Below are 21,800 nucleotides of genomic sequence, written 5' to 3'. Positions count from 1 at the left end.
TACAGAGAAGATGGTTCTGGTTTATTCATTCATTTGTTGAGTCACCATGAGTCATGTTTTGGTGGCCCTTGTATATTACGATGTTTCTATGATTATTTGATATTTATACTATGTTTGTACTGTATTATTTAAGGCTTTCTGAAAATATTACCTCTGTGTTACTTTTTTTTGCATAATGTTACTGTTTTTGCAGTATTGAACTGAGTATTCAACATTTGACATTGTCTGGGCTTTTGATCATAAGCCAATTCCTTATATAACGATTTAATGCAACATTCAAAAAAGTGTCTGATGTGCGGTTCAATCTGTTTCAGGACTTTATATCTAGAGGGTCTCGTAAGTCCTCACTGAAGCTAGACTCTGAAGAGGTAGGATTTCAGCCATCATTCACAAAAATATGCTTTTTGAAGGAATGTGAATGGAGACATTGGGGAGTGAATAACACTGTTAGAGGGAATGTCCAGGGCCCGGTTGTTCAATTCTCTGTTATTTTAACCACTGTTTAACCCATACCGCCGGTTAAATTCTTAACCCGCTGTTAACTAACCGGCTGTTAAGTATGCGTTGCTCAAAACATGGTTAGTCACGCTGTTAGTTAACGGCACCTTCAAAGTTAACCATGCCAATTACGGCACTGGTTAGCACAGATATATCCTACAATTCCTCTTTTTGTTTGGTCGGCGAAAGAAATGGATACTATCCAAATAACCAACCAAACAAACGTTATTCAATCAATGGTTGAAGCAATTTAGGAGTTTTTGTGAAATAATTTATTTTATTTTTTAAATTCATTATAATTTATTTTTTTCGACTGAGTATTTTAAGTGAATATTTTGTGTTATATTTTTGCCAATATTTTTGTAGCATGGAATATTGCATTTTTTTGTTAGATTTTTTCTCTCATTGTTTTGTACTTTTTTTGTCTAACGTATTTGTATTTTTTGACTGATATGTAGTTTTTGTGTAATTTTTTCGATAGAATTGCTTTTATTTATTTGTCTTGTTTTTGTATTTACAATTTTACGTACTTCTAATATGTGTGTATATTTCATCTAATATGTGTAATTATTGTTTTGAATAAAAATGAATTAAAATAATAATTACTATTATATTACATTAAAATAAATTTAACGTAAATAATTAGTCGCTATTCACAGTGTTGTCTGTATTGACGTGAAAGTAAACAAGAAACATCACAGGTAACTTCTCTTTGGAATCACCTCCTACTAAATGTTGGGCAAGCCCCCTCTGTCAATTTTTAGAACTCATCTTAAAAAACACATTTTTATTCTTTCTCTTTTGACTCAGCAGGAGACTTGGCATTGTATTACTGCTAAGTGGTAGCGTGCGCATAACTTCATTAGAATAATCACCAATGTCAAAGTTAAGCCCTTGATAGATGCTCTTTTTCTTGCGCTCAGCAGGCATCATGAAGGCAGCATTATACACAAACGCCACAAGTTAACCACACTGTTAAAAAGTTAACGGCGGTCCTTAGGTGTGTTAACTTTAACAGCTGGTTAAAGTTAACAGAATTTTGAACAACAAGATAACAGTAACGGTCGGTTAAATCTACCTAACCAGTGGTTAAAGATAGAACCGAGTTTTGAACAACCGGGCCCAGGTTGTTTGTGTGGTTATTCTTGTTAATAACTTTGTAAAATAGTCATCATCATATTGTTGAACATTTCTCATTTCTCAGGCATTATTATCAATAGCAAGCCCGGTTTAATTGGAGGATTTTAATAATTCCGATGTAAATCATTCCGATTAAAGATCTCCAGGCAACTGTTTACATGCGACGTGATCGGTTCCGATCTGCCGTTATCGTTTTAAGTGTGTTTATGTTTCCCATAGTTCATTGAATGTATGTCAAACTATCTGTTGTGTTAAATTTGTGTTTTGCATGTTTATATCATGAAATTGTTACTGTACCTTGTGTGTGACACAGTAATATCCCCAGCTAGTTACGCTAAATCTTAAGCTAAGCCTAAGAAAAACATCCTCTGGCATTTCACCATGGTACATGAACTTTCTTCTGATATTCTTCTTTCCTAATGGTGATGAACCGATAGGGGCGCAACAAAGTGGCGTCTGTTAAGTAGTGAATGCCGGTGCTGTTGCAACTTAAAACTGGGAAATGGGCCACATGCGGCCTAAAGGCCGCCAGTTACCCATCCCTACTGTAAATTAAAGCATCTTATTACAGTGCCCTTATTTAGACCAAATTGAATTGAATGTTCCTGTTTACTGTACTTGTTTCTGTATTTATGATCACAATCTGTATCTCTTATTGAGTAACTGTACTGACTGATTCGGGCCTACATTTCACTGCTTCTTTTTCTTGCAGAAGCCAAAAAAGCCACCTCCACCGTCAAAACACATAGGTAAGAACCTCAGACATGTAAGTGTGCATAATTGGACCAGGGCGGCCCGCGAATAGCGAAAACCTGCAAATGATTGACGCCCATTCAGTTGTGTTGGGGATATTTAGTTTTTAACCCCAAACATTCTTGACTAAGTAGGGACATACTGCCAATAAGTGTTTTCCCATGGGGTGGCCCCCACCCAAAAAATGTGCCCCCACTTTTTCAAGCAGTGTTGGGTGTGGTGATAACATTTTTAGTGTGATTTATTTTGATTCTCCTTTCTGTTTATTCTTACCTTTAACTGAACGTTTTAAGGTTGGTTGTCTTAAAGGTACATTGCAAATTTTAAAATGTTAATATAAAAACATTCTTCTACATCATGCATGCTCCACCAGTGCCCAGATGTACAAAGAGCCCTGGTGGTGGGGAGGGGTGAAGTTGTGGAGGGTGACCTCATGCTCGTCCCCGGCGGACATGTAGTGTTGTGTTAGCTAGCGTACGACACAATTGGGATTGAAACAAAACAAAAAAACAAGAAGCCAGCTTCGAGCACAGCCCAAAGTTCAGCTCAGACTCCAAGAAAACTGAAAACAAACACTGTTTATTCGAGTGCACATACTCGCTCGCGCACCATGCACGAGCTTGCTACAGAGGCTGCAGTTACGCTTTAGGCCAGAGGTGGCAGTCACAAGTAAAAAAGTCAGCAATGCACTTTTAAACTAAAAATAGGGCAAATAGTTTTTGTTTTCTTTACACAGGAAGTTAATGTTAGTGCTCTTGTGTTTGTTCCTTGGTTTTTGCACATTCCTTTACAGTACTGAACCACTAGTACATGCAGCTACTGTATTTCTTCACAGTACAGTTCAGTGTTCTTTTTCTTTCTTGCACTGTATAGTGCAAACTTGAGTCGTCTCAGTTTATATGTTGTGGGACAGCTGTCGAACTCGAGGCCAAGGAGCCATATCCGGCCCACCACATCCTTTTATGCAACATGTAAAAAGCAAATCATTCATCACCTTTCATGTTACTAGCTAAAATCTGTATCAGAATTTCAAATTGTCATATTATTGGGGTTCAGGTGATATTGTGAAAATGTTTGTTTGTTACCAAGCATCCCCCCCTCTTTTTTTTTTTTTTTTACACTTACTTGATCATGAGTTGTATACACAATTATCCTTGACTTCTTATTTCAAAACATCAATTTGTTGTGCTTTTGTTATACAATGATGATGTACTGATTGATTTGGCCATCTGAGGGAAACCATACAAACAATGGGGCCTGTGACAAAAATGATTTCGACACACCTGGTGTTTACTTTAAAGCTGCACCTCATGCTGCATTTTTTCATGATCCTTTAACAGCTCTCAAGCCAGAGGTTCCTAGCGCTGACAAGAAGCCCCATGCCCTCAGGCCAGAGGACAAAGGTACAAATCCCTTCTTTCTTATTGTATGCAGTAAATTGGGGGGCAGTTAAAAGTTAAAAAGTTTAAGTACCACTGATTGTCACACCCATCTAAGTGGGGCAAAATTCTCTCTCCGCACTGAGGGAGCGGTGAGCAGCAACAGGAGCCACGCTCGGGAATTATTTGGTGATCTAACCCCCCCAATTCCAACTTTTAATTTTGAGTGTCAAGCAGGGAGGCAAATGGGTCCCATTTTTATAGTCTTTTGGTATGACCCACCCGTGGATTGAATCCACAACCTCCCAGTCTCAGTGCGGACACTCTACCACTAGGTCACCGAGCTGGTGATAGTTTTTTGTCCACAACCTCCCAGTCTCAGTGCGGACACTCTACCACTAGGTCACCGAGCTGGTGATAGTTTTTTGTATCTGTTAAATCAAATTCCCCGTTTCCAGAAACCTAATTGCTATTATTGTGTAGTCTGTAACTATGGAAATAATGAATGGTGTGTGTGATGTGTGTGCATCTTGAACTGTTGGATGATGATGGGTTGTATAACATCAATGTTATTTTGAATTAGTTGGACACAATTAGCGCTGTGTTTGAACATAATCATTGCTTCAAAAGGTTGCGCAACATGCTATTATGGTAAGGGTAAGTGTTTGATGTTGGTTCAGTTCTGTTGCAATAAAGCAATACCTGATTCACACTTATATATTTTCAATAGTTAGTTATTTCATTGGCCGTTATGGTTTTGCTTTCTATAACGTAAGGATAATAACAATATTGTACTGGTGTGTATGCACTGGTTCTTTGAGAAACCAATGTCCTGAACAGGCATATATTCTTTATCTTATGCAAAGAAAAAAAACTATATTGCAGCTGTTGAATCCCTGAGAGCAGTGTTGATTCTCACTCATTTGGCTTTGTATGATTCTATTGTACTGATCCCAGTGGCCAAAGTGGGCACACCAGAAGGAGCAGGTCAATGAATTGAAGTGATGCACAAACGCTTTATTTTTTAAAGGTTCAAATAGTTATTTCTCTGTGTTTATAAAGTACAACATTAGAGGGTACAATTTTCCTTATTTGAAAAACACATCACAATGTTGGTGTGTTTTTGGGGGAGATTGGAACAGATTACAGCATTTCTATACAGTTGAACAGGGTAAAATGATTGGAGATATGAATGTTTTGAGTTATAAGCACAATTGTGGAATAAATCAAGCTTTAAATGTTGTATGTATGTCAAACATGTAGGAATCCTTATGCTGTCAAACAGCTTGCTGATAAAATTGACATTAAAACATTCAATTGTTTCATGTCAAACCTCATCTGACTCTTTTGGTATGTTTGTTCTTCACATTCTTCTGGTGAGTTTCTCAATTATTAAGGACACATTCAATTCTGGTTGCTCCGTTTCAGTGGACAAGCCGATGCCAGATCCAAAGCCATCCAAGCCTGCGGCACCGCTTCCACCCAAAAAGCCAGTCCCGCCTCCAGGAAAAATCAAACCAGGAGGCCTCCCACCAAAGCGGCCAGACAAGCCTCTTACTCCATCACCAAATTTGAAGTGTGTCTGATGTGGGGTGTTTAGTTTTTTCTCTCAGGATATGAACCTGTGATGATGCTGAAGTATGATATCTCGTGCTATTTCGAACCTTCTTTATAGTGAAATTATTTCTTTTTTGCAGACATAATGGGGAAGTGCATACATCTCGTCCAAAGCTTGACTTGGATCTATTACTTCCCCCAAAACCCAAAACACCCTCAGCGGACACAGGGGAGAAATCCTTTGAAACATGTATGTATGATTTCATTTTCTCTCCAACTTGTTGCCATTTTAATTTTTTTGTCCGCAGCAGGACTCAAACCAATGATCCTGTAGCTCCAAAGTCCAAGTCCTAACAGATAAGCTATTGCCGTCACAGTGTCCATTCACCAAATTACATTTAATTATCAGCAGTGCTCAGCGATAAATCTGGGGGTCAAACTAATAGTTTTTTCCTACCCTATGTGGCTTTCACAGCCTGCTGTCGTACACTGTTTACACTGAAGACAATGTGTTTCCTACAGAGGCACAGTTTCATCAGTCATTTGGAGTTGGTTCGTGTTTGCAATGTCAAACGATGAGCACCATATATTCTGCTGCAAAGTATATTTAAAGTTTGGATGGGAAAACTAAGCTTCATGAAGCACTTGTGATATTTTTTTGGACTGAAATGGACATTTGTTACATTTCCACCACATCTTTAAACCAAGAGTGCCATCTAGAGGAGTAAAAAAAAAAAAAGGTATTTCATGAAGCTTAACTCTTTGACTGCCAGACGTTTTCAGAAAAGGGATGCTGTCAGTGCCAGCCGATTTAAGCATTTTGACTGATCTTTCAAGGTCACACATATACTACCAAATGAAAGATTGAACTTTCATCTTTCATTAGAAAAAAAAAGTTTGTTTCTACCTTATTCCGTTCTTTAGTAACCAACAATCGAAAATGGTTAGTTTCATCCGAATGCGCTTGTTTTGGACCAAAATACGGAGAAATCAAGCTTTTAGTGAAACGATATTATTTCATGCACTCTAGTGAATTTTACATTTCTTTTTGTCCATGAATGATGCCACAAACACCTAAATAGTGCTTTACTTCTATAAAACACTACCACCAAGAATGAAAAAGTGTTTTTTGATAGCAAAATAAGTTTATTTACATTCAACATTGTAACAATTTGACAACAATTTGGCAAACTATTTACAAATGTGTGCAACTGTGGTGCTATTTACAATTATGTGGATGTTTCAACGACAGTTTTTCTTTTTGTGAAACACTCCCCTGCGTGCAAGGATACGCAACATGATTTGCACAACAGATTAGTTTCACTGCGATTGCCTCTTCGCGTGCAGAAGCTAAGAAGCTACACTTTCTTGCAGGCCGTTTTTTCCGGGGAATAGCAAGTATATACTGCAGTGTGTGTTGCCATAAAGTCTAATATCAGGATCATGTTACGGTTACGTTACGGTGGTGTTACGTCTGGCTTCCTCATGTCCTTCAGTTGCTATACCGGGTGGTAAGAGATGTTCTGATCCATCTTATCCACTCCATTCATGGTGGCATCATAGTCCAGAACCAGTGTCTTCTCCGTGATCAGACTGTACCCGCTCCTCCGATGAATATGCATTGGACTCGGGGTACTCTTCATTGTCCGATCGAATGTCCGCTTGTGCAGCTCCGGCGTTAGCAGCGCTAGCCGGTGAGGCTTTATGACGTGAGAATAAAGGCCGCGTCCAACTGTGGCGTCCAACTGTGGCGTCAACCTCGGGATTCATCATCATCATCAATGTGCATTGGTCGATGCTTTTCGACAACTCTCCATCGCCCGATCGAATCTCCACTTGTGCAGAAGTACCCGGTCGGTTGTGCTGCGCGTTTTCCGGCGTTAGCAGCGCTAGCCGGTGAGGCTTACTATGTGATCATAACGGTCGCGTCAAGGCTTCCAACTTTGGCGTCAAGCTCGGAGTCATCATCATCGTCGACATCAATGCGCTTTTTAGTATTGATCGATGCTTTCCGTCTTTGAAAAAAATGCTCAAGCGTGAGCTGCTTGCAACCGGTCGCCATTGTTGCATCATCAGCCATTGTCTCCTCAACACTCTAGCTCCGCCTCACGTCTTCTACTGACGCCCACGGTGGGCGGCCCACCCAACCTTGTGCAAAGAGAGTCATCGCTGCCATCTAGGGGCCAAAACGAGTCATTAAACTAACTAGATCTGCTTGATACTTGATACACAGCTGCCCAAGGCTTTCCTCCACCCGTTTCCAAAAAACAAACAAAAAAAAAAACATAGTGAACGTCTTTTAACGTCCTCGGCGCCCCTCCGTAGGTTTTTACTAAACGTTTTATAACGTTTATGGCGGTCAAAGAGTTAATTTGTCCTTCAATAGTTTACAGACTTGAAACCAAAACAAGTAGTGGGACTTTTCACTTCCATGCTTGCAATTACCAGGACTTCTATGTACTGTGTGCAAGGTTTTGTATAATTTAGTTGAAAGCGGCACTTTTTTTCATGTTATGATCAGCAACAGCTTTGTTATTACATGCTAATCACAAATGGAATATTTTTTTGTTGATTTAGTGATGTTAAATTGTCAAATTTAAAATTGTATTATACAATGTCTTGTCTTCATTCAGACCCCTCTCTATTAAAGTGGAGATGGGTCTTATTGGGAAAAACAACCTGCCATTAATTCAGTGAGCACCCCTGCTGTTCCACTGTTGAAGAGTTCAGTGGTGGTGACATATTGTGGTAACAAGCTGTTAAAACTCCTCTCTGCTCAGCAAGAGCTAGTCTGACAAGTTGTCATGATACAAGAAGATGCAATCTTTTCTTCAATCGCAGTCCCTGTTTTCTAACGAGAGCAGTTTAGCGCAACGCAGGTGCAAAGTCCTGTTACGCAACAGTCACCCAAGTTGCACATGTGAATGAGTCATTTCCTTTGTTCTTGTTGGTTGCACTTAACTTCTCAACCTGGACAAAATGGAATGATTTTGTTCATGGATTAATTTATATAAAATTAAATGTGTTAAATGTCCAGCCAGTATGTATTTTTGTACTATCAATTATTTAGTCTGACCAGGAGTTGATTTCCAAAAAACAGGTGAGGGAGGGGTTTACCAGAGAAATTGAGCTGGGTGTCATCCGCGTAGCAATGGAAGAAGATGCCATATTTTCGGAAGATGGTGCCAAGGGGCAGGAGGTAGATAATGAAAAGTACAGGGCCCAGGATGGAGCCTTGGGGCACACCTGACGTAACTGGGTAGGACTTTGATGAGAAGCATTGAAGGATTTTTTTTCTGCGTAATTTATACTGCACAAACACAATATTGATCCAAATATTGACGAGTGGAGGCACATGGAACATATATTGCATTTTATTTTTTTTTACTTAATTTTTGCTTTAAATGTCTGTTAGCCTTAACTGTTCCTTTTACATTATTTTCTCTGTAATTTCTCTCTGATATTGTTCACTTATATCGTACTTCCTCCACAGCTCTAATTAGTTTTGATGAGGTTTCATCGAGTTCCGAAAAGCTGTCTCATCCCACTGCTAACAGACCAAAGATTACTGGCCGGAGGTTGCCAGCCCACTTTGGTGGAGCACAATCGGTGAGCACCAATATCTTGTCCTGGTTAACAATACTTATTAATTTTTAATAGCTTAAATCTGTGTTAAAATGATACAAATATGTTTTGGTGGTTATGGTTTTGCATGCCTGCCCCAGGAGCACGCACATCTTGTCAGAACACGGATCCAATATTAGAGCATTGATGTTCAGTCTTGCCCACATGTGGTGAACACACACATTTAAATTATCTTTCATGCTTAGCACCCCCACTGGTTTTCTTCTCTCCAATAATCTATCGTTCAGAGCTCATACATGTGTCAAAACATTTGTGGGCAGATATATAATAACAAAACCTCCCCTGCAGCCCAACAAGGAAGATGTGGAGAAATCCTTCAAGATGGATGAGGAGGATGGCGGCAGACTAAGGCCTCTAGAACCCAGAAAGGTAAATTTGTTTACTTTTGAAACTACTTTTTATGATGGTTGTGTGCATTATTTTCTGTTTTTATTTTCCCTGTTTGGTTCTTCAAAAATGTTCAACTTTTCCCATACAATCCTCATAAATGTCCTTTCGTTCATATGTGAATTAGATTGCTAGCTAATTCTGTACTTTCTTGTCAGAGAGCTAATTTAATTTGTGAAAGCAGGGCACTAAAATCACTGTCCATGCTCACCAGTTGACTTTGCAGTTATTTCTTGATATTGAGGTTAACGCCATATTTGCAAACGGGCAATTTTCCTGTCATGTCACTGCTTGTAAGGGGGTGCATGTGTGGTAACAGGAGGAGCTCCCTGAAGGTGAAAAGGCCAGTAACAGCTGCAGTCTTTCCATCTTTGGCCATTGGTGGTTGTCATGTCTGTTCAAGTCAGCTTTTCCTGGGCAAGGTTTACTAGTTTTAGGTATACCTTATCTAGCAGAAATGTAATTTATGGGTAACAGCTGGTGATACGTGACGATAATCATCTTGTACTATAATATACTGTCTGTAATGTACCACTTTTTTTTTCCTTTTTCTTTTTTTTACTGTTAAAAAATATATTGAGATTTAAACATATAGCCGTGAGCCAAACGTTGGCAGTGTGTCTGCTTACAATGAATGTTTTGTATCAAAATGAAAGAAGCTACTTTTATGTATACATGCAATTTTGTGAATGGAAATGGCCAACACTTATTATAGCGCTTTTCTACCTTGAAGAGGTTTAACACAGTCTTATCATTCACCTACTGATGATGCAGCATTAGGATCAACTAGCGGTTCAGTAACTTGCTCAAAGACACTTTGACATGGAAACATGGGATGGGCTCAGGATCGAACCCACAACCTTTATGTTGGGATGTGATCTCTCTTCCACGAATGTGGTTTGGCTGCAAGAAGTCAGACCTCCACTGCATATTTTTACAAATAGTGAGAAAACTGTCACCACTACAACTAGTTTCAGTGCTTGAAGCAAAAACACACAGCCAACTGCCACGCACAAGTTTAAAGTGTAATGCAACAGATGAGCTCATTCTCTTCTGAAATCATTTTTTTATGCAGTCCTTTCCTTGACATGTATTTTGATAAAATATTTACGATGGTTTTTAGTTCAAAATGGTCACGCTCGGTCAATGCTTTCCTTTTGTTTACTCATTTATTTCAATGGCAGCCTTTTAAGCTGAAAATCATTCTCCTGTTATTTTCTCATTTTACTGTTGTTGCTCAGAATCTGGATATTGACATATCAATGATATTTAACCGGAAAATACAATTTAATCTTTAAGTAGTTAGTAGCCGGCTAAAAAATAATAATTGAATATAATCTATGTGATTGATAGATCATTTGCATGACTAATAGATGAGAGTCCTGAACACATAATATCTTAAAAAAAAAAATGAATCCACTGTACATTATTATTACATTTGACATTATTAAGGCTTGATTTTGTTTTTAAAGTAAAAGCCCGGATATAACTATTCTGTGGATTGTTTTGCTTTGTGTTGTGTATGTCAGTGTGTGCGTCGTATGCGACAAGAGACTTAGAGGAGCAGGGACCACCTGCTTTAAAGCTTATCCACATTTTATTAATTGGCTGTGATGCTATCTCCTGTAAATCGTCATGGTTAACCAGAAGTAATTAACAACTGTAAACTGGTGACTGAATGATTCCCAAATAAACAAAACATGTATACACTAGACTAAATAATAAGGGTGAGCAGACATGTTAAGTGTAACGTTTGCAGAACATTAGTGTCAAGTATTTTTGTATTTTTTCTGTAGTCAATAAGCCTCGTACAGCTGTTTGACTTTGGAGGTTCCACCATGTAGCAGCACTTAGTTATGACTATTTTTTATTTTTTTTCAAAAACTAGCATTGGTGCTTTTTTTGTATACTTATACACACTGTACACTTATTTTGTGTCTCTCTCTTCCCCACCACCACCTCCCAACCCTCCATCCACAGCCTTCCACACACAACATGTCCCCTTCGCCGTCACTTCATAAAGCCAGTGTCGAGGCCAAACCCAGCCCAGCAGCCACAAACTCAAGCTCAGACAGCAGTTTTCAGGGAAAAGAGGATCCCAAATCCCAAATGGAAGAGCTTAGAAGTCAGATGAAGGATCTCCTGCTGTCAGTGGAGCTCTTCAAGGCCCATCAAATGTAAGTGTTACATAGTATAAGACTGTACACATCATTTATCTTTAAGATGGACATCTGTTTTACAAACAGAAGTGCTGGTATAACTTAATTAGTTAGTTATTCTTGCAAAGAACATGTACAGTATTTAAACCATAGCCCACAATGTGACCACATTTTTGCATTTATGTCATGTATGTGAAAATGCAGTTGAAAATTCACCATGGGCTTCCTTCTTAAATCCATAAACTACATGTTTTGGCAGCTTTGCAGGTGCCTTCATTTTCTAATTATTATTTGTGCATATTTCTAGGAAAGAAATAACAGAGCTTCGTGGAGAGCTGGATGATGAGAAGCAAAAGCGTATAGCCCTGCAGGTAGTATTGATCCCATAACAACATATGCTTACATTTATTGAGCTCAATACAAATACTGATGGATTCACTAACCATCAAAAACAAGATACATACATTATATGGACTTGGATGAACCTGATTAAACTCCTATGTAATCGTCTGGTTCAGCCAACCTAGAAATTTTAATAAACAAACAAGGAAGGACGACAATAGACCTAGACTCTTTTTGCTCGCGAGGAGAACGGACAGAGATGTGCACAGATTACAATCACCTACCCGCTCTGAGGCACACTCCGCCGGGCCCTCTCTTTTTATTAGGTAGTCCCTGGTTACACAGTTGTTGCTGCTCTAAAGCTTAGGGCAGTTTACAGCAGCAACCATCACGGATATGAGTCATTGTGCAGATAATAATACAGACGTGTATTTCTTCAGCGCTGAAGGTTTCAGGAGTCAAGGTTTAACAGTTCATTCGCAAAGTGTTTCAGCCGCTATCTTGTGATAAGGGCTCAGTTCTTGTTTTTGAAGCTGCAAGAGCATGAGTCATGCTTTGCAATACTATAAGAATAAGTATGGGATAACTTATGTACATTTATTTTCACAGTAACTAACCAATGTATTCAAAACATAGTAGCAGTAGGTAAGAAAGACATTTTCAATTACGGCGTCATACCGCAATTTAGTTGGAAAAGTGACACAGTGCAACACACCAGTTTTCATGATCTCACAGACTTAGTTAAGAACCAGCAGATGCCTCACAAAATCCCCCGCCCGTGGCTATTGTTTTACGTATTACCTGTCTGTATGTGTTAATCCAGAATTTGTGTGTGAATATTTATTATTTGAAGGAATATCACTCCCAGAACTCAATAATATTAATATAATTTTATATTAGCCCATCAATGCAAGTTCCCTCTCACTACTAGCATTAGCATTAGCAATGTTTCAAAAGTGAATAGTGCTGTCATTATCGACTATTTTTAGAATCGATTAATCTATCAGTTATTGAATTAATTAATTGACTAATCAGTTTTAATTTAATTTTGCATTTAAGTGTATTTGTTGGAGAGGCTAGGTTTGGACTGTATAGGTTTGATTTAATTGGAGTATTTCTCTTTTCGCCCTCGGGGTGTCGGTCAGAACACAAAGCATTTCCCCCCTGATTACTGATTATCAACCAGTGATTGGTGGTTATTTTCTTACTTTGTATTCGTATAGTGATGATTTTTTTTTACCAGTTTGGTCATTGTTTTCCAAAATAAAAACAGATGTTTGTGAATGTCTTATTTTGATTGAACACTTAAAATAGTCAGTTTTCTTTCATGAAGGACTACAGAAATAAGTGAACAATTACTGTTGATATGCTGAAATTAGAGGATTTGGACAATTTTAGATTAAATAATGGCTCCAAACAATGACTCGATTATTACCTCATTTGCTCTCAAAAACGTACAAAAATCTTCTATTTTAAATATTACTATGGTCCCAAAAATGTATTTATACAGGGTTTGTTTTAATGTTTTTTTATGCTAGAGCATACAGAAGGCTTTGATGCAGCCTCTGAACTGAAGAGTATGCTTGAAGCAATGGTAGTTATTACAAAAACGGCCAGTAGGTGGCAGCAGAATATAAGAGATCAACCAGGGCCATGTCGCAAAAAAGCTTTTTTCAGCAGTGTTATCAACAGATTTGTGAATAATGATGAAGATAGAAATTTACTTTTTCCTGACGAAAGAAGAGACTACTCTTTCTTTTGGTAGGATCCATGTTTTTATTGCAATAGAGCACAATATTCTGTGGGCCTTGCAAAATCTGTTAAAATCCAGTAAAACAGCCGGGAGCGAAGGCAGTTGCTTTAGTGAAAATGGCTGGGAGTGAATGAGTTAAAATAGTTGTCAATTAATTTGATAATCGATTACTTGTCAATTAATCAATTAATTTTGATAGCTCTAAATTGATTGAGCAAAAATCTGTGCATGATTGACACCAGTTGAAAAAATTAACATTTAATATGTTTTCTATCAAAAAAAGGGGATATGGAAAAAAACTGAAACAAAAACTTTATTTATTTAAGTGTTTTAAATAGTAAATAGACGCTTATATAGAAGAATTAAAAGAAAGAAAACATCTGCAACTATGCAAATCTGGTGCTGAACCGCAAGTGTATGGGGGGTCTAATGCATGTGTTGTCTTTACATATACCATGTGGGTAATTCTGTATGTTTGTTTCCAGTAAACACCAACTGGGGTGTCATTAAACATTTTAAAGCACACTCAGGAAAGGCAGAGTAACATTTGCATCGCTTGCTGCAAGCGTGTTCAGCATGTGTTCAAAATGCAGGACTTTTCATACACATGGCGCCGTTTGGCATATTAACTCATTCACTCGCAGCCATTTTCACTGAAGCAACCCCCTTCGCTCTCGTCTGCTTTAATGGATTTTGATTGAGATAGCAAGATCCACAGAACATTCAGTTATATTGCTATAAAAACACCAAAAGAAAGATTAGCTAAGTTTCATCATTATTCGCAAACCTGTTGAAAACACTGGTAAAAGAACTTGTTGCAACATGGCCCTGGCTGATCTCTTATACTCTTCTGCCACCTGCTGGTCATGTTTTGTAATAACGACCATTGCTTTAAGCAACCTCTTCATGTCAGAAGCTGTATCAGAGCCTTTTGTATGCTCTAGCATTAAAAAAAAACATAAAAACACTTAAACATATTTTTAGATTTATATTTTTTGGAGTGAAGTACAAAGTATTAAAAACGTATTTATAAATGTTTGGGTTTGAATGAGTAATTTTTCGTTGTTTGTTTTTATGATTGTAAGAAGCCAAAAATCACAATTACATTTTTATTAATGGCCCAGCCCTAGTTTGGACCTAAGTTCAATGTAAGAAGATCCAACTTCATGTTTGTTTGCCCTTTTAACTCGTACTCTTAATTGTGTCACTTGAACCTTGCAGCCTAATCTAGCCTTTAGGTCGTTAGAGTTTGCAAAATTATGACACCCCATGTTGTAATAATTTTTCAATTTAGCACGTTATGTTAAAGACAAAATAGTGTCGTAGAATGGTATTACTTTTCTTAGCTAATTTTCTCTTCTGCAATGCATTATACATCCCCATTAAAATTAGCATATTATGTTTCTTCCTTTGGTCTTCACAGCAGGGTACCTCCACTCCACAGCGGAGCTGAAGAAAAGAGAATATGTAAGTGTGTGGCCCAACCTTGATTCTGAGTGTTTTGCATTCTGTGTCCTCCCAGATGGAGCTAAATAAGCTAAAGATGGCCGTCCACTCAACGTGAAGCTGAGCTTGGGGCATCGGAGCTCAAGGTCCAGCTGCTCGCGTGGCGACCAACGCGAGAGCCGCTTTTGGAGGAAGTGGACGACAACCAGCAGACAGTTGAATGGGCACAGAGAGGGTGCAATTATTTTCACATCTACAAATTCAACCCCCCATATTTGTAAGATTGAAATTTTTGCACATATATTGTTTTGTTTTCAAGCTCGATGTAATTAAATTACAGATGTATATGATTTTTTATTTTATTTTTTGCCAACAAAAAAACGAGGCCTTATTTCATACTACTGTTCATATCTTGGTCTGCCACTCTGCCACTCTCTTTCATTCCCTCCTTGTGCTCATCAAAGAGGCTCGCTCTCATTACTACTGACTTATACAAAGCAGGGGATCCTCGTCTCTATCATTTTCATGCTTTTTTTTGTTTGTTTTAAGCACAACTTTTAAAACTTTTCTTTTTAATTTCACTTACTTGCAATTAATTTCCCTGTCGTCTTAACAAGGCGCCTGCTGTAATTGAATCATTCCTTGCAGCGTCCCGGAGGAAGCGCACCCTCTTCTTTATTTGTGCTCGTTTTCTATGCGTTTTCTAGCATTCCTATCCAGGGAAACACTACTGTGCCTGTCAAAAAAGGAAAGAGAAAGAAAAAGTTCTAAGTGTTGTTATGGGAGCTTAATATTTACCACAACGGTGTCTGAAAATATTGCATCTTGATATTGTATATCTATATTTTTCAAATTCTACTGACATACTCTTGAGGGCCTCTTCTATAGTTTTAAGTTGATACATTTTCACTTGAGATGGGAATGTTTTGTGAAATTGAGATGCAACCAGCATGAAAAACTAAGAGGAAAGTACGGAAGAGGATTAGGGCCAGTGAAGAGAGAGAAAAAAATGTTGGATTCTGACTTTATTCTCACAATTCTCACTTTAAAGTGAGAATTTCGAGAATAAAGTCGGAAGTCTCACTTTAAAGTCAGATTTTAATCTCAGAATTCTGACTTAAAAATTTTTATTCTGACTTTATTCAAGAATTCTCACGTGAGAATAAAGTCAGAATTCTGAGAATAAAGTCAGAATTTTCACTTTAAAGTCAGAATTCTGAGAAAGTAAGTCAGAAGTCCTGCCAACCTTTTGTTTCTCTCTCTTCATTGGCCCTAAAGGATTGCAATTGCAAAGTTTTTTCTGGCTAGTGCCTGTTTGATGTTTATAAGAAAGCCAGTCTCTTTGTTCATCTCTGCAGCTTGCTTACTTGTTCTATTTAGGCCACCATCCATCATATTCCTGGTGGCCATTCTACCTCTTCCTCTTTTCTATCCCCATCTTTGTGTTTTAAAGTGAACCCAATAACTTGTCTCACTGTTTTTGTTGTAATATGTCAAAGCATGTTCATTGCTTATCAGTTGTATTTTTTGTACAGGAGCTATTAGGGCCACATTGAAAAACGAGGGGTAAAAAGTAATTCTAACAAGTTAATTTTAAAACTTCAGCCCAAACGACATGCCGTGAAATAAGCAAGTGTTAAATATTAAATGTTTCAAAGCCCTCCTAGTTATTTCATTGTATTTGGGAAACCTGAACTAAAGTTGAACTTAACAATATCCCTAACGGGGGAGTCAACCCCAAAATTTCTTGGCAATATGTTCTACGCGCCCCCACAAGTCTAAATCTGATTTAATGTTGCGTTTGTGGAATAAGAATGAAGCAGCAAAATCCAGTCGTTTTTATCCATCCCACGGGCGGCCATTTTGCCACATACTGTCAACTTAAGATGACATCAGTTTTCTGAAGCTAAGCCGTGGTTGGTCGTTAGCTGAGCCAAAATGGCCGCCTCCTAAAATGTATAAAACAGATGGATTATGCTGCTTTATTCATATTCCACAAATGTAAAATTAATCATAATTCCGTTTTTAGACTAGTGGGGGCGCATAGAACCTTTAACAGCCACACATATTTTTCTTACACTAATGACCCCACACCCTAAATGTGACTAGTCTCATAATGTGAGATTTTTATATATATTTGTTTTCAGCATGGCCCTAATACTCCTTTGTATTTTGACTTCACGTTCCAAGTAGTTTGTGTAAGAAAACTGGAAACAAGAACTAGCAATAACAAGAAACGAAAATCTAACTTTTGCTATAGGAAATTGCATTCTTCGTTGAATGGATATGTTATGCCTATTATTTTGTTCAAGACAATCATTCCTAACTGGCTGTGGAATTGAAATTGGTAATCAGCCGGTTGTTTGCTCTGGGCGCAGCTAACAAAATTGCTACAAAATAAACTTTGTACACATTGCCAAGTTTTCATCCTGAACTGTTTCATTTTGTTTCACATTCCTCCCTTTTGACAATTCCACAACAGATTCTTGTTGAATGGTGGTTTTGGCTACAGCAACTGCTGAGGATGTTAGCAAGCTGCCTGTTAGCAATATTAGCATCTAGCGTATGCTAGAAATAACTTGAGACGGCAACACCCTGCGCCTCCCTGCGGGAAAACACATTTTGTGTACCACACATGCAAGTTGTGATTATTATTATCGTTACTATTTAGTTCTTGTAAATCTCACCAGTGTCTTAAAGAGTTGCTTCCAAATCATTTGCCAGCTTTTGTGGTTGTGTTGCTGATCACATTGCACACTTAAAAGGGCGTCAATTGTGTTTTCATGTGAATGCTTTGACAAGGCGGTCAGTGTCTTGTCTGACCTTTTGTCGCTGTGCCTGACATGTTCTACAAGCTCTCCCTTTTCGCCTTTCAACGACACGGCTGCTCGATTTGATAATCACATTGTGGGAAAGAGCAGTTGATGTCATATAATATATTATGTCTTGCGCTTTACTTTTCTTTACTGTACATTCCAGAGATTGACACCAAGAGAGGAAGAAATCTGCACATTTACCAGTTGAGTTTCTAAATCATTTTGTTTACATAAATTGTATCCTTGCATGAGCAGAGATTATTTTCCAAAAAACAATAAATATCTTTATTTACTGTCAAAAATGACATATTGCCTCTGTTTCTCATGCTTGAGTTCTATATTGACTGGAAGATGCTTTCAGAGTAGGTAAAGCATTTCTGATCAAATTTGTTTTTGTTACAACTACCATAATCACTTCTAGCAAGATGATTGATGCAAGCAATTCTCCAACTCCAATAAAAAAAAAAAAGTTTTAAAATGTTGATTGTTTTTTTTGTGATAACATTACAGTTTGCTCCTTTGCATATTGAAGCAAAGGTGGCCACTGTATTATACCACCCACTAATGAACAGGGTCGTTATAGCCATATCATCTTCACTTATTTAAAAAAATAAAATAAAAAGTATAGTTCAGTACAGCCTGTTTTCAATTGAATAGAATTGTCTTTCAAAACGGAAATTGTGGCACAGTACTAATCTGGATTAAAAGCAACAAGAACTACTTTTGTCAATTGGTTTTCCATTTCCACCTCTGAATGTTCATCCTCACACTTCCTCTGTCCAGCATCCCCAGCCACCTGTAGCCACCTGGGTTATGTGAGACATGAAATATTTTATTGACCTAATTACACAACGCATTTTTTTTATTTGTATATTACTTGCTGTCAAAATTAATCGGTTGACAAGTAATCAAGTAACAAATTAATTGACAACTATTTTAATAATCATTTCGAGCCATTGTTTAAATTAAAATTGTCCAAATCCTCCCAATTTCATTCTCTCAACAGTAATTATTCTGTGATTTATGTAGTCATTCATCAGAGTAGACTGATTGTCTTTTGTATTTAATCCAAATAAGACTTTTACTTTGGAAAACAATGCCTGAACCCGTTACTGAATTAAGTTTCAAAAAGGTAAATTCCTGTCATTGATACTGCTGGAAAGATGTTTGGTTTTTAATCACAAAAAAAATACTAAAGGAACAGCAATAATTGGTTAAATTGGGGAAATGGTTTTGTAATAAACTTAAAAGTGAAATAAATTTTCATCCCATTATTTGACTAATCGATAGAATGATTGATTCTGAAAATAATCGATAGCCCAATTACAAACGTGAACAGGAATTTCAATCCCAACTACCTGCAGATGTTTTTACACCAAGCGTACTGTTCAAATCTTATTAAAACACACTACACTGTAAAACAATAAGGAAAAGGTGTTCAAATCGTTAATAGTGGACAATAAAATCTCGGATTATTATGTCGGAGATTTACTCAAATTTTCTGTTTCCTCCACTTTCTCTCTGCTGCCATACAACTTATTTGTAGTCCTTTACTCCTTCCTTTATCTACTTGGTGCTTCTTTTTCTTTTTTCTTTTTTTTTTGGGCTGATATATTTTTTTGTTATTCCTGGCACAACCAGATCCAGGCTGCTGTAAAAATGGTCAACAATAAAACCACATGGGACAGGTAAAATGGGAGGAGAACATTTGGTAAACGCATTTGTCAACAACAGTGGACACATCCATGGAAAGCCCATGAGTAACAAGTCAAGAATGTGAGTTGGCTGCATGGCATGTTGGGTAAAATCCCAAAAACAGTACTAAATACTTGAAGATTTATAAAGTCCTGTGGGACTGGCTCCAAAATATGGATTCAGAAGACTAGAGTAAAACGTACTGCCGGTATTCTGTACAGTGTACAAAGGGTTAAATGCATGTAATTAAACATGGAATAAAGTGTTTTACATTGATATTATCCTCGTTTTAATCTGTATTTAATTATGTGGGTCTGTTTTGACTTCCAGAAACATGAATAGGCAGTTGAAACAACAGTTGACCGACTTCTTGGACTTCCATATTTTTTTTAATATCCCTGAATGGTACAATATGCAAATTTAAGTGTTTATTGGCTCCAAAAGTTGATGAAAGGTGAGTGTTGTTGGGGTAAAAAGTTCATTTCTGATCATCAACCAGTGGTCTGAAGACGGGGATGTTGTCCTGTGGCCATATTTGGAAGCATCCTGTACCCCCACCAAAGGCCGGAGACTCTTTAAATACAGAGTAGAGTCCCCAAATATGATCAGAAACCCCACCAACGCAAAACATGTCCAAGAGATGGACCGCCAAAATGTCAATACAATCTAATGTGTCATAATTATTATTATTATTTTTTTATGTTAGTAAAAATTGTATTTAACTACAAATGTGAGTTTAAAATGACACTGCAGTCATTTTTGCATTCTCTACATGAGTTAAATATTTAGCAACTCGTTTTGAGTGTTATAAAATACAACACTAAATAGTGTTATTTTTTTTCACTATACACTAGTGTAGTGTAAAATCAACACTGACCATTTGTTGACTAGTGTTACATTTTAACCACCATCAGAGTTATTTTAACTCGCATTTATGAAAGTGTTGTTTTAACTATATTTAGAGTGGACCAATATTACGACGGCGCATAAGGGCCATGTATGAATATATTTTTTTAGAGGGCGGGGGCAATATTCTGAGAAAAAAAACCTCGCAAATTTGCCACTTTATATAGTGGCAAATTTGCAAGTTTTTATAAAAAGTGTCCCATTAACCACCAACGAATCCTCACATTAGACAATAGCTATGCTACCTGGATTTCTCGTAAGTTTCTGAGTTTTCTCGCAAATTTGCCACTTTATAAACTCTCACATTTCCAAGTTTTTTTCTCGCAAATTTGCCACTTTGAGTTTTTTTCTCGGGATATTGCCCGCACCCTCTAAAAAACTATATATTTATATGTGGCCCTAATACGCCCTCATAATTGACACTTTTGTAGTGTTAAATTCAACTCTATAGGAGTTGAATTAACTGCTGATTTATTACTACTCTACTTTTAAAGGGTTAATATCTTTATAAATAGCACACCTATGCTCTTTGTAAGTGCAGATTCTGATAGACAGGGCCAGAATACATGTATATAGCAATTCACAGGTCTGTACTTACCTTAAAACATGATACGGGCCTCCAAATATGGTCTAAAATTGTAACCATGCAGGATCCCTCACTACTGCGGTCAAAGGTTGAGCTTTGCATGTCAGTGATCTCAATCTATCCTCATTGGCCGAGAGCTGCTGCTAGCTAGCTGGGGTAACATTGTCCTCTGGACCAACTTTCTTTCGTTAGTGCCGTGACGGAGTGAGCAAAGTAACGACACCGGCGTTAATACAATACCGAGATGGTCTTTATTGACTCTACTGCTTTACTCATAATAGACACCAACTGGAGTGTAGTACATTTGAAATCATTTTGACTAATATTTCAAGACCAACAACATATTTTGTTGTATGATTATTTTTACTTAAAAAAAGTTTTATGAAATTCAACAACTTCTCACAGGATCTGGAGAAAAATATACATAATAATAAACATATTATGATTTTAACTCATGTAAAGCACTTTGAGTTGCATTTTTTTGTATAAAAAGTGTCATACAAATGAAGTTTGATTGAATGATTGAAAGTAAGATAAAAAAAAAAATTGTGAAATTATAAAGTATGTGTTTAGGAGAAAAACACATGCAAGCATGCACAATGAATACCTCGTAAGGTCATGGATGACTGCACATTGAATTCTGAAGTTGTTTATTTTCCAGAAGAAAATGTGCAAATCATGGCCCACTCCAAGATATGAATGACTTCCATTGTTGTCATTCTTAGAAAACAATTTGGC

At 37.4% G+C, this 21,800-nt stretch overlaps 1 protein-coding gene across 3 annotated transcripts in view; it reads left to right on the top strand.

The window, feature by feature from the left end:
* Window positions 1–17,484, top strand: part of cd2ap (CD2-associated protein) — a 39,465-nt gene extending 21,981 nt beyond the window's left edge. For all 3 annotated transcript variants that reach the window (XM_086061028.1, XM_086061030.1, XM_086061029.1), the window contains exons 10-19: window positions 315–368; window positions 2,351–2,387; window positions 3,732–3,794; window positions 5,199–5,346; window positions 5,468–5,577; window positions 8,821–8,936; window positions 9,261–9,341; window positions 11,340–11,536; window positions 11,826–11,889; window positions 15,136–17,484. In XM_086061028.1, coding sequence (XP_085917154.1) covers window positions 315–368; window positions 2,351–2,387; window positions 3,732–3,794; window positions 5,199–5,346; window positions 5,468–5,577; window positions 8,821–8,936; window positions 9,261–9,341; window positions 11,340–11,536; window positions 11,826–11,889; window positions 15,136–15,177 — 912 coding nt within the window. In that variant the 3' untranslated portion in view covers window positions 15,178–17,484. The remainder of the gene's footprint in view (window positions 1–314; window positions 369–2,350; window positions 2,388–3,731; window positions 3,795–5,198; window positions 5,347–5,467; window positions 5,578–8,820; window positions 8,937–9,260; window positions 9,342–11,339; window positions 11,537–11,825; window positions 11,890–15,135) is intronic.
* Window positions 17,485–21,800: the final 4,316 nt, after the last annotated feature.

This window comes from Leptonotus elevatus, chromosome 18 (assembly GCF_054856555.1).
Source record: "Leptonotus elevatus isolate MCC_2025b chromosome 18, RoL_Lele_1.0, whole genome shotgun sequence".
Taxonomy (NCBI): Eukaryota; Metazoa; Chordata; class Actinopteri; order Syngnathiformes; family Syngnathidae; genus Leptonotus; species Leptonotus elevatus.
This window is presented reverse-complemented; position numbering and strand designations above follow the sequence as displayed.